Source organism: Bubalus bubalis, chromosome 7 (assembly GCF_019923935.1).
Source record: "Bubalus bubalis isolate 160015118507 breed Murrah chromosome 7, NDDB_SH_1, whole genome shotgun sequence".
Lineage (NCBI taxonomy): Eukaryota > Metazoa > Chordata > Mammalia > Artiodactyla > Bovidae > Bubalus > Bubalus bubalis.
Window position 1 is genome coordinate 59,209,469 of NC_059163.1, and position 15,813 is coordinate 59,225,281.

The 15,813-nt window shown below is 39.9% G+C and overlaps 1 protein-coding gene across 7 annotated transcripts in view; it reads right to left on the bottom strand.

Annotated features, from left to right (window-relative positions):
* Nucleotides 1-15,813, bottom strand: part of FAM114A1 (family with sequence similarity 114 member A1) — a 65,883-nt gene that overhangs the window by 21,336 nt on the left and 28,734 nt on the right. For 4 of the 7 annotated variants that reach the window (XM_025290168.3, XM_044945984.2, XM_025290171.3 and 1 more), the window contains 4 exons: nt 11,825-11,938; nt 11,597-11,703; nt 9,094-9,228; nt 4,283-4,435 (listed from right to left, as the gene is read on the bottom strand). In XM_025290168.3, the coding sequence (XP_025145953.3) occupies nt 4,283-4,435; nt 9,094-9,228; nt 11,597-11,703; nt 11,825-11,938 (509 nt within the window). Of the gene's footprint in view, nt 1-4,282; nt 4,436-9,093; nt 9,229-11,596; nt 11,704-11,824; nt 11,939-15,813 lie in introns of those variants that run through there. The other 3 variants (XM_025290169.3, XM_044945986.2, XM_025290172.3) reach the window with 2 other exon arrangements.

Here is a 15,813-nt window from a genome sequence, read left to right on the forward strand (position 1 = left end):
TGGGTTGCCATGCCCTCCTCCAGGGGATCTTCCCAACCCAGGGATCAAACCGGGGTCTCCTGCACTGCAGCACTGCATGCAGATTCTTTACAGTCTGAGCCACTAGGGAAGCTGGTGCTGTGTGAGGGCTTTCTCTAGTTGCAGCCAGCGGGGCTACTCTCTAGTTGAGGTACATGGGCTTCTCATTGTGTTGGCTTCTCTTGTTGCAGAGCACAGGCCCTGAAGTACGCGAGCTTCAGCAGCTGCTGCACATGGGCTCAGTAGTTGTGGCTTGAGGGTTCCAGAGCATGGGCTTATTAATTGTGGCACGTGAGCTCAGCTGCCCCACGGCGTGTGGGATCTTCCCAACCGGGGATGGAATCAGTGTCTCTTGCATTGCAAGGTGGATTCTTTTTTTTTTTTTTTAAACAGCATATTTTCTAAATAGCATTTTTCTCAGAGTAAAGAAAAATGGGTAATAAAGTACAATGCTGAGTGGAAATGCATATGCACATGCGGGACCTCTTGGTTTCTCCACGTATTCTGAGGGTAGCCATCCCCCAGGAGTGAATGCATTGGGGTTTTATGCTTTGGGTATCTCCCAGGAAGGGTTCTTTTTAGTGAAGGACTCTTTGGTCAGCATCTTTCTATTACAGCATCTCTCTTGCTTCCTCCTAGTTCATTCCATTATGCCAAGATGATGTGCATTAAATCTTTACTTCAATCCAATAATAAATAATAAATAACTATGCACTCCTCAATAAATATTCATGGAATGCTGACTATATGCTTGGCACCCATGCCTAAGTGCTGTCGGGGACACAAGGGTAGAAAGTCTGGTGTGGGGGTGTCATTTTGAGGATTCTTGTTTACTCTTTTGGTTAACTATTGGGTATATAAAATACCATAAAAATATTAGTTTTCCCTTAAGATTCATAGTACACCACACTGCATGCCTATTGCCATCCTTGTATCAGTCTTGTACGTAGTAAGATGCCTTATCATTCTGTACGCCCTGTCTAAGTTTTAGCCAACGGCATGTTAGCAGAGGAAATGTGTATCATTTCCAGGTTAAAGCTTTTAAAAACTGAGGACTCTCCTCTATATTCTCTCTCCTCATGCTGATGGGATGAAGAAGACAATGAGTTCCTAGAGAAGAATGAAATCTAACACATTAGACTTGGACATAGGGGAAGCCACAGAGGCAAAAGTATGTGACTGCCCAAAGCCCGCACTCTCTCGTCTAGATCACTCTCCAGGTGACTGCAGGTTTCCTTCTGAAGTCTGTATGGACCTCTTCCCCACGCTGTGCTCCCTACGGAGGGACCATCTACCAGGCGATATACCCCTAAGCCCAAGGAATGGACAAAGATGGCTGTTAACCACTGAATCCCCAGGGAAGTCCCAGAAAATATTTTCTTTAACAGTTTGTTTCCAAAAGCTCTTTAACTTTTAAATATGTGGTACGTGTTGGGTTACCTGATGAAGTGTAAGATGTCTAATTGAATTCCAGATAAACAATGAATGTTTTCTTGGTATGACTGTCTATCTTAAATATTACACAGGACATGTTTGTACTAAAAAAGTACTAATTGTTTATCTAAAGTTAAAATTTAATTAGTCATCTTGATTTTTATTTGCTAAATCTGACAACCCCAGGAGGGTCTCCATTTGTATTCTTGCCAGAAGTCTGCGAACATTAGGACAGAACTAGTGGAGCCAGAAGATGGACAGAGCCTGGTTTATGGATCCTTAAATGCCGGAAAGCTGCCTGCTGACCAGACACTCATACCTTGGAGAAACCCTATAGCTTTTTAAAAAAGTTTTAATTGGAGGATAATTGCTTTGCAATATAGGTTCAAGAGGGTGGGGATCTCTATAGTTTTTGACCCATATTTTTTAGAACGATTAATTATAACATCCAGTAAGTACTATTAAGGGCTTCCCTGGTGGCTCAGCCATAAAGAATCCACCTGCAATGGAGGAGATTCAGGTTTGATCCCTGGGTCGGGAAGATACCCTGGAGAAGGAAATGGCAACACACTCCAGTATTCTTGCCTGGGAAATCCCATGGACAGAGGAGCCTGGCGGGCAGGACTTAGCAACTAAACAACAATAACAACAACAGGTATTATTACTAAGACAAGAAAAGCTCTGCATTTCTCATAATGAAAAACTATGAAAATCTCCAGGCTAGGGAAAGAGAGATAAGCATGTGGGAGCAGTCTGCAAACAGAGGGCAATGCCCCCCTCCAGGGACTAAACCTCCTTCCTGGCAACATTAGTCCTTTGGGGCTGTTTGGACCCCAGGGCTCTTTCATAGCCTGACCTACAGTGGGAGCAGCTTATGTCTTTCTTCTACCATGATAGCTTTGAGGCGATGTGCTTCCTTGTAATGTTTTCAATAATAATAACAAATAAATATGTAAGAATGGATAAAAAATAAAATGTCATTGATATTATATATGCATATTCATATATATGCATAAAATGGCAGCTAACATTCATTGACTGCTTATTATGTACTAGGCAAGTTGCAGCTAGCTTCACATGGATTATCTCATTTAATTTTTTTAATACTTTTATGAAGCAGATTATTATCATTCCCATTTCATAGATAAGGAGATTGAGGTAAGATAGGTCCAAAATCATACTACAGCTACTAAGTGGCATTTGATCACATACTGTCTGACCTCAAACCCTGCTTTTGTAGGGAAAAGTTGGTGTTTCAGTGGAAAATGGCATTTTCTAGATCAGTTTAGCAGATTATCAGATTCTGATTCCATTGGAGCAGTTTTATAACTCTGTAAATTGTAGATACCTGATAGCAGTGCAAAATAATTTGTCTATAGACATGGGAACAAATTGTGTCCAGTGGAGGCACAAGCTCCCCTCCTATGGAAAACCAGATTTGTATCCATTTGCATATTCATTTCAAAATTGCTTTATTTTATATGAATTTGTACTTATTTGGCTCTTCCTTTGAACCGGTTATAACATCTGACTGGTTCTTTCATTTAATTAATGAGCTAAATAAATTCTTTAATTTGTGTTCATTTGGTAGGTATCTTCATGAGTCATGATTTTGCTTTAAAAAAAAATTATCCGTTAACAGTTTAACCACAAGACTGTCAGTGACGGCTGATGGATAACTAAAAAGGAAATAAACACATTGTAACTTGTAACTGTAAAATCTTGGGTGTGTATGGAGGGTGGGGTGGTGTCCATCCTGTTTGGTTCTTGGTTGCCTGTTATATGGCAGAGGTCATCTTTCCCTGATAAAGTGAGTCTCATGAATGTCTCAACCCCCCAAATTCCACATGTAAGAAGACAAGGCCTAGAGAGAGTCAAATATCACTTTTTCCTTCTTCCTTTACTTGGAAGGAACTTGAACTTCCTTCGAAGTTCAGTTTCCTGTCTGAGGCCCTGCCTCTCCCCAGGGAATGTTACTGGGCTTCTCATAGGAGGTCCAGAGGATACTGCCCTGTGGCCTCCATTGGAAAAACACCCCAGAGCACAGTCAACCTGAGGTGCACACAAAAGAGTTCTATACACAATTAAATGAGTCAATAGTTTTGAAGTGCTCAGATTAGTCATTATATAAATGCCATGTAAGTATTAAGTAAAAACACATTTGGATATGGACACGCATACCGCATAAATCCTTTTTTAAAAAAGAAAAAAGAAATCACAAGCTCTGCTGACTTCCACTCTTCATGTTTTGTTTCTCTGGGATCACAGTGCGAGGGTGTGAATGTGCAGGGCTGTGAGGTAATTTCCCAGAGTTTTGTTCAGGAGCATCCCTAAACAGAGCTTTAATGCCCAGTAAGACAGTCCTGCCCTTCACGGCCCATGCATTCTAACAAATGAGTGAATAAATAACCATACCACCCATGAAACTAAGTGTAATAAACCCTGCAGTCTGGTAGAAACATCAGCTGCTTTGTTTCCACCGGGTAGAAATGAGGACATGGCCAGTACCTCTGATCTGGGTACCACGGCACCAAAGAGAGGCACAGGCCAGGTGCCGACAATCAGGTTTCTGCACGCCCTTTGCGCAGAGAGGTGGGGGTAGTGATGATTCGCATCATGATGGCCCTCTTGGGACTGTGACAGGGAACAGCTTGGCAAGGAACAGAGAGGAAATAATATGGAGCCTGAGCAGCTCATCGGGCCATAAGTGATTGTGACCTCAGCACAGAAACGAGGCTCTAAAAATGAGGTATTTTAATAACAGATTTTCTTTCACGTTTAAGAAAACAGATTCATGAACACGCTACTTCCAATGACAGGACAGACATACCTTGCTTTCGCTTTCATTGGACAGAATTTCCAGGGCTTCCAGGTGTGACAAACCTTGATACTCATCGAACAGCATCCCATAGTGTGCAGTCCTCTCGGCCGTAAGCTGCTGTGCCAGCCTCTGCTTCTCCTTCTCTTTGGCCTCCCGTAACATCTGCACAAATACACATTTGTACACTAGATGTATGCTTAAAAGCCCCTTTTACTGCAAGATGTAGGGGGAGATGAACACTGACTTGGTAGTAGTTAAGAGTGGGTTTTAGTCACTTTGGAATTTCTGCAAAAATGATTTTTTAAAAAAAAAAAAAGGTAGGGGAGTTTTTATTTCTTTATTTTTTGACCACATCACACAGCTTGCAGAATCTTAGTTCCCTGACCAGGGACCAAACTCATTCTCCCTGCAATGGAAGCATGGAGCCCTAACCATTGTACTGTCACATTCTCCTATAATGACTTTTTGGATTAATTTTACCCACAGTTTTCCACATAATATTCCACTTTGGATTCTTCATGTTCATATGTATACAACAAAACAAAGGAAAAATTCTACTCCTAGGAATAGGATTGAAAAGAAGGAAAGCAAAACAGTGGTTTCCACTGAAGTGTTTTCTGTGTGTGTGATTAATCTTATTTTTTTTAATGTCCAGATTTTCTATATGAGCAAATTTAATGTACATTGGGAAAGCTGAATCTATTAATTGCATTGATTAATTGCAATTGCATTGATTAATTGCAATTGCAAGGATTAATTGCAACTTGTACACCTAGGCAGACTTCAAAGAAAAAATAAGTTTATCTCATTTTATTTGAATTATTTAAAAATTTTGTGTGTGTGGCAATTAAACATCTTCAATTAAAAAAATAATAAAATATAAGCTCATAGTATATTCCTCACCAGATACCTAATATAAATGTAAATATTAATATAAATAAATGTTAGCTTATCAATTCTTAGATTGGTTTTGAGAAAAATGACTGTGAACTGACTTCCTCTTCAGGTTGATCATTTTTCTCCAGTTATGTTTCTATTGATTAAATAATAAGACAGTAAACACAAGTTGACCAGTTACTCATAATTTCCTGCACTTCCTTTCTTTGATTCTAAGCACCTTTTATTTGATTCCTCATCAAGGTCACTGGGACACTGTTTATAGGGTTCTTTAACATCTGTGAAGAGCACCATAAATGCACTGGCCACTGCAAGGTCACGAGGGGAAGATCATAAAAGAATAGATTTTGGTTTTGATTAGGTGTCAATAAAACAATCAGCCTCGTTCTCCTTTTCAGTTCCTGAGGTTGTTAGCCCACAATCCAATAGGCTACAGAAAGAATTCACCGTCCCGTCTGTTTTCAAGACTGAATAAGTACAAGGTTTGAATTTTAAAATTTTCAAAACCACCTCTGGGAATTTTTAACACTTACACAATAAAAGCCAACTACCCTCACTGATCTCACTGGCTTGGTTGTGGTGAAGTAAAGTAACAAAGTGACACTGAACTTGCTTCCTGATTGCCCTCTTTCCAGGCTTCCCAGGTGGTGCTAGTGGCCAAGAGTCCACCTGCCAGTGCAGGAGATGCAAGAGACGTGGGTTCAATCCCCAGGTCAGGAAGATCCCCTGGAGAAGAAAATGGCAACCCACTCCAGTATTCTTGCCTGGGAAATCCCATGGACAGAGAGAGGAGTCTGGTGGGCTACAGTCCATGGGGTCACAAAGCGTTGGACATGACTGAACTGGTATTATTCTTTACCCTCTTTCTGGTCTATTTTTTCTTTCTTTTTTTTAACAGCACTCATCATCTTCTAAAATATGAGATGATGTATATTGTTTTTTGTCCCTCCTCACTAGAACAAACTCTCCAATTTTAACCAGTGATGGTCTCAAATGCTTAGAACAGTGTATATAGCACATGGTGGACATTCAAAATGCATTTGTGGAATGATTGAATGAATGAATAATTACTGTTTGGAAGGAAGCTGAAGGGGGTAATGTGGCCATCCAGTGTAAACTGGCCATGTGAATCATGGGTGCAATGCTGAGATGTATCCCAGAGTGCTCCCTGGTGGCTCAGCTGGTAAAGAATCTGCCTGCAATGTGGGAGACCTGGGTTTGATCCCTGGGCTGGGAAGATCCCCTAGAGAAGAGAATGGCTATCTACTCCAGTATTCTGGCCTGGAGAATTCCATAGACTGTATAGTCCATGGGTCGTAAAGGGTTGGACACGACTGAGTGACTTTCCCTTTCACTTTTAGATGTGTAATTACAAACAAATGCAGATGGCAAGTGTGTATTCTTGGGTGACACATTTCTATGAGCAGTGCTACTTACTTTTTTAGTAAGTACACGGAGCGCAGAGGTGACAAAAAATTGTGATGGTGGCACAAAAGCTATGGTAAAATCTGGGAACTGGACCAGGTCCGGTTCTTCACTTTGCAGGAGTGTCAATTTAGGCCAGAGAGTCACAGACTTAGTTTCTGAACTTGGTCACATTTCCCTCCCACACTGCCTCCTTCCTGACTATAATCGAATTTATATATATATATATAAATTTATGTATACATATATAACACGTTTATATGTAACTACAAGTCTATATATATTATATACATTATATATATTAATATACAGATATATTTTATTTCTATATATATCGAATATATAAGGGTATCAATTTATACATATAGGAAAAGTGAAAGCCACTCAGTCATGTCTGACTCTTTGCAACCCCATGGACTGTAGGCTACTAGGCTCCTCTGTTCATGGAATTTTCCAGGCAAGAATACTGGAGTGGGTAGCCATTTACTTCTCCAGGGGATCTTCTTGACCCTGGGCTGCCCAGGAATGCTCACACTGTAGGAATGAAAGATAAACCCTTTTCATTCTAAGCCACATTGATAGTTGGGTTATTATTACTATTATTGGTTTTGTTTTATTTTGCATTTTTACAGCATCTAATGTTAATGGCCTGATTACTACAAAATCTATTTTATTCTATAAGGATCAAGAGGTTAATGGTCTAGCTGACTCTGCCAAGTCTCTACCAGGACTATAATATCAGAGTGGTTACATGTGGGCTATTATGGAAGTGTGTGTTAGTTGCTCAGTCATGTCTGACTCTTTGTGACCCCATGGTCTGTAGCCCACCAGGCTCCTCTGTCCATGGGATTCTCTAGGCAAAAAACTGGAGTGGGTAGCCATTCCTTTCTCCAGGAGATCATCCTGATCCAGGGATTGAACCTGGGTCTCCTGCACTGCAGGCAGATTTCCTATCACCTGAGCCACCGGAGAAGCCCCTACAGTGGAAGAGCCAAGAAGAAATCACCTAGAAATCAAATTTTTTAGGAGCTGCCACAGCTGATATCACCTGTTTTCAGTGATATCTCCTTTGTGGCTTTCTAGCACTGAGTCATGGGAAGACGTGTCTGTCCTGCCTGTGAAATTTATAAAATCCTGCATCTGCTGCTTTTGATTTTGGTAAGACATAGAGAGACCTGGTGTGTCAGACTCTTAAGGGGGAAGAGGTATAGGGGCATGACTGACACTAGGGGTCTGAGCTGGGCATGTGCTGTATGAAGGAGCAAGTTCAATATTAGAGTTTTGTATTTAGAAAATAAGATAAATATTACTTTTAATTTAATTGACTACTGTAAGTAAAGCAAAACATAAATTAAATTCTTCATATCATACTTCTCAAGGAGGAAAACTTTACAGCTGGAAGTGTGACAGGAGAAGTCCAACCTTGCATATAGTAAGAGAAATGTAAACTAAGATTCCATTGACATAGCATGTTTACCTATCATCGTGACACATAAAAAAGGCAATGATAAGAACTAACATTCTTGGGTGCGAACTATGAGTCAGGTTCTCTTCTAACTCATGTAATCCTCACAACAAAGCTATTAATAGGCATTGATGGTCCCAGTGTGCAGAAGAGTAATCTGAAGCACAGAAGGGTTAAGTCATCTGCTCAAGGTCAAGTCATCTGCTCAAGGTCATGGAGCTAGAACCTGGTAGAGCCAGAATATGATGGTACTGCAAACTGAATGTTTGTGTTTCCCCAAAATTCTTTTGTTGAAACATAATCCCTGGTGTGATGGCATTAGGAGGTGAGGCCTTCAGGAGGTGATTAGATCACAAGGGTGGACCCCTCATGAACAGGATTCAGGTCCTTATAAAAGAAACCCAGAGAGCTCCTCCACCTTCTTCCACCATGTGAAGAAGCTGGGAGAACATCAGCCTCTGAATCATAAAGCAGGCCCTTAACCAGATATTGAATCTGCTGCTGTTCTAACCTTCAACTTGCCAGACTCCAGAATTTTGAGAAATAAATGTTCATTGTTTATAAACCCCTCAGTCTATGGTATTCTCCTATAGCAGCTGAATGGACTTAGACAAATGGTATCAATGGAATTATCTTTAAGAAATTATTAAGTATGTATAATTTATACTTAATAAAGCAAGATACAAAAGAGTTGGTTAGTATGCTAGCATTTGGTTGAAAAATTTGTATGTATACATGTGCATATACATATATATATATTTAGCTATATTTACCTATACAGCCATATCTATATCTAAACCTGTCTATATGTCTCTGATAGAATCTGTAAGAAGCTGTTAACAATGGTTAACAATGGTTGTATCCCATGAAGAGTGGCTGGGGAAAGTAGCATATTAAAATTTCAATTTTTACTCCCTGCTATTTCATGTCTTTGAATTTGACATGTGCTTTAAAATATCTATTAAAGAAGATAAATAAAATTTTATTTACTTTATTGACTGAAAAAACAAATCACAAAAGTACATAATCCCACCTGAGATAAAGAAACAGTTCTCTCCATGAGTGTCTTGGTCCGCTTAAAACCTGGGTCACTTTCTGCAAGGACATTCATGGTTTTCTTGCCGATGAATTCCAAAGCATCAAGACCACCAGTTAAGACGCTTTTACCCTGCCAATGAGGCAATTGCATGAGATTAGGTTTTTACGTTTTGCTGTTTCGAGGCAGTCAATACCTCCTAGAATGCACTATCTTCAAATATTAAAAGCAATATGAAGTCACAATTTTTTCTCATCAGGAGATTTATCATTGATTTAATCCTATTTTCTTTTCCTTGGAAGAGCATATATCATATAATTTGTAGGACATACAATGTTATTTTTAAAAGGTGCTTAAGAAAACCAAAACATTTTAAGGATTAATTTTATTGGTGTGCATGAATAGGTATGCTTCTAAGACAAAAAATTAATAGATGAGCCAGTTCCTGATTTTGTTTGAAACAATTTTAACCCAAGTAACAGAATTATTTGGAGCAGTCTATAAAAATGTCAAATAGTCGTGCCAATTTAGGGAATTCTTTAATCTAGGGCCCTAGAGTGTAGGACCCTCAGGCTGCTTCGATGGCTCTTGCATACTTTCAGAAACTAGCAATAACTGCCTATAATTAGTATATTCATGGAATAAGACAGGTTAATTTCTACATGCTTCTGGGCTCTAGAAATTATTCTATTATATAGTTATCCTCTGCAAATCGCTTTGCCAGCCACTGTTTCCCTTTTTAAAAAAGAGTAAAACAACCAAGATTAACTTAGATGAACTGTACATAACAAATAGAACTGCGTACATTTCTTTGCAACACCTTGTCTATACCCCAACTACACAACTACAATTACAATCTGCATATATCTGTGTTTTCTCACCTTACATGAGTTTGCATAAGTTATATTTTAATATTACTATTTTATTATTTATATACATTATCCATTTTTCAAAATTATCACTTCAATAGCAATATTCTATTTCACTGATTAATATACTTTATTAGTCTTCTCTGTTTTGGACACTTAGACTTTGTTTTCAGATTTGGGAGCCAATCAATAATCACACTAGAAAACAATTTTTTAAATGCACATATTTTGGGAAGACTAGGAGATAATAGCAATTACACTTTGGCATAATTTAAAATTTATTTTCTCCTGACATCCTGAGGCTTACTTCAGTGGAGAATAAAACTGGAGGATGGAGAGACTTTGGCAGATTTGGTGGGGGTGGGGTGCTGGAGCTTGGGAAAAAGGAGAACTGGAAAGTTGGAGAGCACACGGAAAGGATTGTGAGGAAGCCGAGGACAGACTCAGAGGGCCTGGGTCGTAGCTCAGAGAGACCATGAATTCACTCCTTGTACCAGAGATAATGAAAGCATTCCACTCAACTCCCAGCTCTACAATCCTCTCTGCACGTCTGCCGTGGACATACTGAACTTGTACTCCCAAAGTATATTAGCTGACTCCTAAAACATATTAGCTACCTGCTTCTCCCTGCTTAGTCTAGAGTACTTCAAGTAGCAAGGAGAGGAACAGCCATTTCCTATTTCTGGCAAGCCCTGACATGAAGTCTGAGTAAGACGCCTCCATATGTGTCCATAGCCCCCTCATCTCATATGCCTTTGCATCTGATAACTGTTGAGTTGCCTTCATCTTCCAGGATGTTATTATGCCCTCCTGTCTGTCAGCTTATGCCCAGCATCTAGCATAGCTCTTGGTATATAACGAGAGCTAACTACCTTTTTTAAAAAAGTGAATGAATGAATAAATTGGAAATGAGCCATAGTTTATGAAAAACTAGCTGTTTGATTTTACAAAGCAGAAAGTAAATCTCTTCTTCTGATCCTGAAGACTAGTTAGCTGCTTCGTTTCAGCTGGGGTGTGTCCTTCTTTTTTTCATTATTCATCAGTGTCTTGTCAGTAAAAAGCTTTTTAAGCTTCTGTAAGAGGAAGGGGCCAGGGAAGCAGCCTGCTATTCAAGGAAAGAGAGGAGTGGGAACTGGGAGGTAGGGATGGAGGAAGAATGTTGGTCTTATTATCTGGAAACACATTAGAAACATCTTGGGGATGCTCCTGATTCTTTACTGGTATGTGTATATACATACTTAGAATTACTTCATAATTTTTCAGATTGAAGGTTAAGAGACACAGAACATTTCGGAAAAACAACTGTCCCAGCTCTAAGAAAGAGCCCTCCCTCCCTGGTAAACAGAGACTGTCCTTGCAGCTGTTGGAAAGGGCAATGTTACATCAGACTGAAAAATATTCTTTCTAAGCAGCTCTTTTCTTTTAAACATAAAGTATATTTCTTTTTGTTCTTATCATCTTGGTTCCAAGGTTATGCCTACTCTGTCAGAGAAAGCATAACAAAACCATAATCAAAAGTTTTGAGCAAGGCCATCTTTTCTCTGATGTATCTAGGTCACTGGTAAATAGAAATATCAAAAGAAGGCACAGGCAGACCTCAGGGAAAACAGAGGAAGCAGCTAATGACTCACTGTGTTCTGAACGGCATTGGTAATGGCTGATAGCATGCCCCGAGACCCCGAGGAAGGAGAAGTGGGTGGGCTTTCTGCGGGGCTCTGATCTGCGGCTGCATCGGCTACTAAAGAGAAAAACACCCTTTTAGAGTTTGTTTTGCTGATCTGAACTTGGAAATCTATATTTGCACACATGGTATAATATAGCCCAAGTCCAAGAAACACCCAAATAAATGCACCACTCACTTTGAGAGACTTCATTTTCATCATGAGGTTGGGCCCCTTCGGAAGAGCCAGAGTTCACACTATGAATCCGGAGGGTGGCTCCTGCCTTTTCCTTCACTGCTGTCAATCCATGACCTGTCAGGAAAGAAAATACGACTCATAGATACAATAGAAGCCCACGGTCTGCAGGTTCCATAACTCATGTCCCAGAGCTCCTGTAAGCTGGAGGAGAATATCCCAGTTGTGGGAGAATGTGGTGGTTAACAGCATAGACTTTGCGAGCCCTCGGGCGTGGGCTCCAGTCTGAGCTCAGCTTCATGTCTGCCTAGCTGGGGGACTTTTGAGAAGTTCTCAACCTCTCTGTGACTCAGTTTCTCCACTACGCTGTTGTGAGGAGCAAATATGATAAACACATGTAAAGCGTTTATTTTTTCCTCTTATTTCTCACACTATCCAATGAGCAACCTGGGGTTCCCAGCCCAAGATATTATCTGTGAACGGTATTCCTGTCTTACCCTCTTTCTTCTTTTCTAAGTCTCTCAGGGTGAGTATGCATCATTTATGTTTTGATTTTTTGCATGCCTATCCCATTGTAGGTGCTCAATTACTGTTGAACTGAAATCAGTTGCGCCTTAACAAGCTCTTTCAAAGCGCTAGTCATCTGTTTAGTACAGTCTCTGTGTGTGACAGCCCGGTCTGGAGATATGTCAAGATCCAAAGGCAGGCCGGTGGGAAAACCAGGAAGGGCACACTGCAGTTGCCCTGACATTTGTCTTTAGCAGTAACAGTCCAAACACAAGAATAGTCAGGATGAGGGGCACTGATCTTACTCCATCTTTGTGGGGACAATGCCTGTATTTCCTGGAGCTCAGCACAGTGGGTAATCAATAACAGTTTAGTGAATACAGAGCTGACCTTCCCATCTACCCTCCCACTAATACACACACACACACACACACACACACACACTGCTTGGCTTGATAGAAAAATAGTTTTATCTACATTTTATTTTGGCACAATATTTTTTTCTCTTTAGAGGATCCCATGATTCTCAAACCAAACAAACAAAAAAAGCCCTGATCGTCTAGTGATGTCTTAAGTGGCTATTTTGAGCTCTTGAAGGAGAAGCAGCCTGGGCTGCCATCGTCTCAGCACTCACCTCCCCCAGGGCCTGGGGAGAAAATGGAAAATGTCACTCGGGACCTGGGCAACCTCAGGTTGTTGAAACCCAAGACAGCAGCAATAATAATACATGGGCGGTGGGGGCGGGGCGGGGAAATCCCAAGTCACAACATGATTCGAGAGCCAAAGAGAACTGTCTAGTCATAGAGGACACTGCTGAAATGACCGACTGTCATCTCCTGAGTGAGAGAAAGATACGGATGAACCTCAAACCCAAAGAATCATATTTTATCAATTTTAACCTTATTTATAGAGGAATCTTAATCACAGCACTGAAATTTACCAAACTGATATAGGATTAATTATATCCAGTGGAAATCACCTGGTATTATACACTATCTAGAAACCACTGAAACTTAGGAAACACTATTTACAATGCTTACAACATTAATTACATACAGAAATATGTAACTATACTCATGTGTAGATCATTAGACACAGTTTGAATTCATTATTGTTACTTTTTAAAAAGATGCACTATAACTGCCAAAACTAAGACTTGAATTGATTTCAATTAGTTTAAAGCATTTCAGTAAAAACTTATTGGAGTTTCAGTAACACATTTAAGTTACGGGATATAATTTTGTTGTTGTTTAGTCATTAAGTCGTGTCTGACTCTTTGGAACCCTATGGAGTGTAGCCTGCTAGGTTCCTCTGTCCATGGGGTTCTCCAGACAAGAATACTGGAGTGATTTGCCATGCCCTCCTCCAGGAGATATTCCCGACCCAGGGATCAAACCCACATCTCCTGCATTGGTGGGTGGATTTTTTAACCACTGAGCCACTTGGAAAGCCCACAGGATATAATTATCTAACATTTATATACTGAAACCATATTCCTTGACATCCTTTAAAAACATATATATATATATATATATATATATATATATATATATATATATAACACATATATATTCCAAAGGAAATAACATCCATTCAAATCTCAATCCATGATTCTCATTTAGATTTCTGGGAGCTAAAACCAAGGAATAAATAAATTTCAGAAGGCTAGGAGGCAACTGCTACATCTTCTTTGTGGAAATCATTCAAGAGAGATGACTTCACATCCTTCCCTGAGATCATACACAGTTTACGAACCTCACTGTGATTACCTTCTCTTTCACCTTCTCCACCTCTTGCAGGTTAGGACCATGTCTGAATCTTTGCTTGGGGAAGAACTGCTTCTCACCATCTCAGAACACAAACAATCATGGATATATATACACCACCTGCCTCTTTGTTTCAGCAAGGAAATACAATTCTATGTGCATAATAAGAATGTGTTTGTTGAACGGACATGACAATAGGCTGCCACTTCAACCATGCACACACACACACACACACACACACACACACAGAGCTCTATTTAGGTGTAATCGATACATAGATTTGCACATACTTAAAAGTTCCTCCAATTATATTTTCTAACTAACAATTCTTTTTTTCTGAATTCTTTTGTTAGTGAAGTATGTCTTTACAACATTCTACTAGAAATATAAATCTATGGTTTTTTATAGCTAAGGTTTAGGCTCTATGCCACACCCTACTTTGAAGAATAACTTCTAAAACTTTACTTAGTGTGACATCTAGTGACCAGAACAAGGAATAAGATGGAGTCATTGTTGCCTTTTAACAGAGTAATTATTCCCAAAGATACTGATTTGGGTCTATCAATAACAGAGAAAAACAACCAGCATGAGTAATAGTCTAGGGTATAGCTCATGAATTCTTCACATGACATCATGAACCCCCCAGAAGTGAACCCGTCCAAATTCCATGATTCGAAAGATGAATATCCTCTACCCTTTGACTTACTGCAGTAAAAAGAAGGTGCATAAAGCAAAAATGGTAAGATAATAATGCTGTGATACTGCATCATTAGAAACAAATGCTAAATGATTGTCTGGTATTTAACTTATCATCTATACTCTAGTGGAAAATGCCCTAAACGTAGGAGTCAGGAGTCTTGTGGAGGAATTTTGGTTCCATCAGTTATTAGCCATGTGGATTTGGTGACTTTGCTGAGTCTCTGCTGCTGCATCTTTCCTGAAAGGAGGGTGATAACATCTACCTCCCAGGGTTTTGTTAGGTTACTGAGGAGAAATATGTGAAGCCCTTGGTACTGGGTCCACATTATTGAGCACAATGTCCCAGGCACTGGAACCTATTTTCAGTATAGTAAATTGTCTCATATAATCTTTTCATGATAAAGTAAGGAATATTATTCTACTCGTTTCATGATTGAGGAAACTGATACCTGGTGATGAGAAAACACTTGCCTAAGATCCCAAAGCCAAGAAGTGGCAGAGGCAGGATCTGAAACCAATCTTTCTGACTCTAACTCTCACATGCTCCATCACAATGTTATATTAATAAAGTCTTACATGCTATTTGTAGCTGATTAAATGCCATTTTAGTCCTATTTCTATAACTCCTTGCAAATCAGACACTTAATCAGGAGCATCCTCATTCTTAAAACATTGCACGTGTTAGTCGCTCAGTCGTGTCCAACTCTTTGTGACCCTATGGACTGTAGCCTGCCAGGCTCCTCTGTCCATGGGATTTTCCAGGCAAGAATACTGGAGTGAAAGGCCATTCCCTTCTCCAGGGGGTCTTCCTAACCCAGGGATCAAACCCAGGTCTCCTGCATTGTGGGCAGATTCTTTACCATCTGAGCCACCAGGGAAGCCCATTAGAACATTGGTTTACACTAAAATTAGCTTGAGTTATTTTACTTTGACCAAAGAGCAAGGTGAAGGTCACCCTGCAGTGACACCTTCCTCTAACCCTGCCCTGTCCAGCCATGCCTTGGGGTGATACAGCCTGAT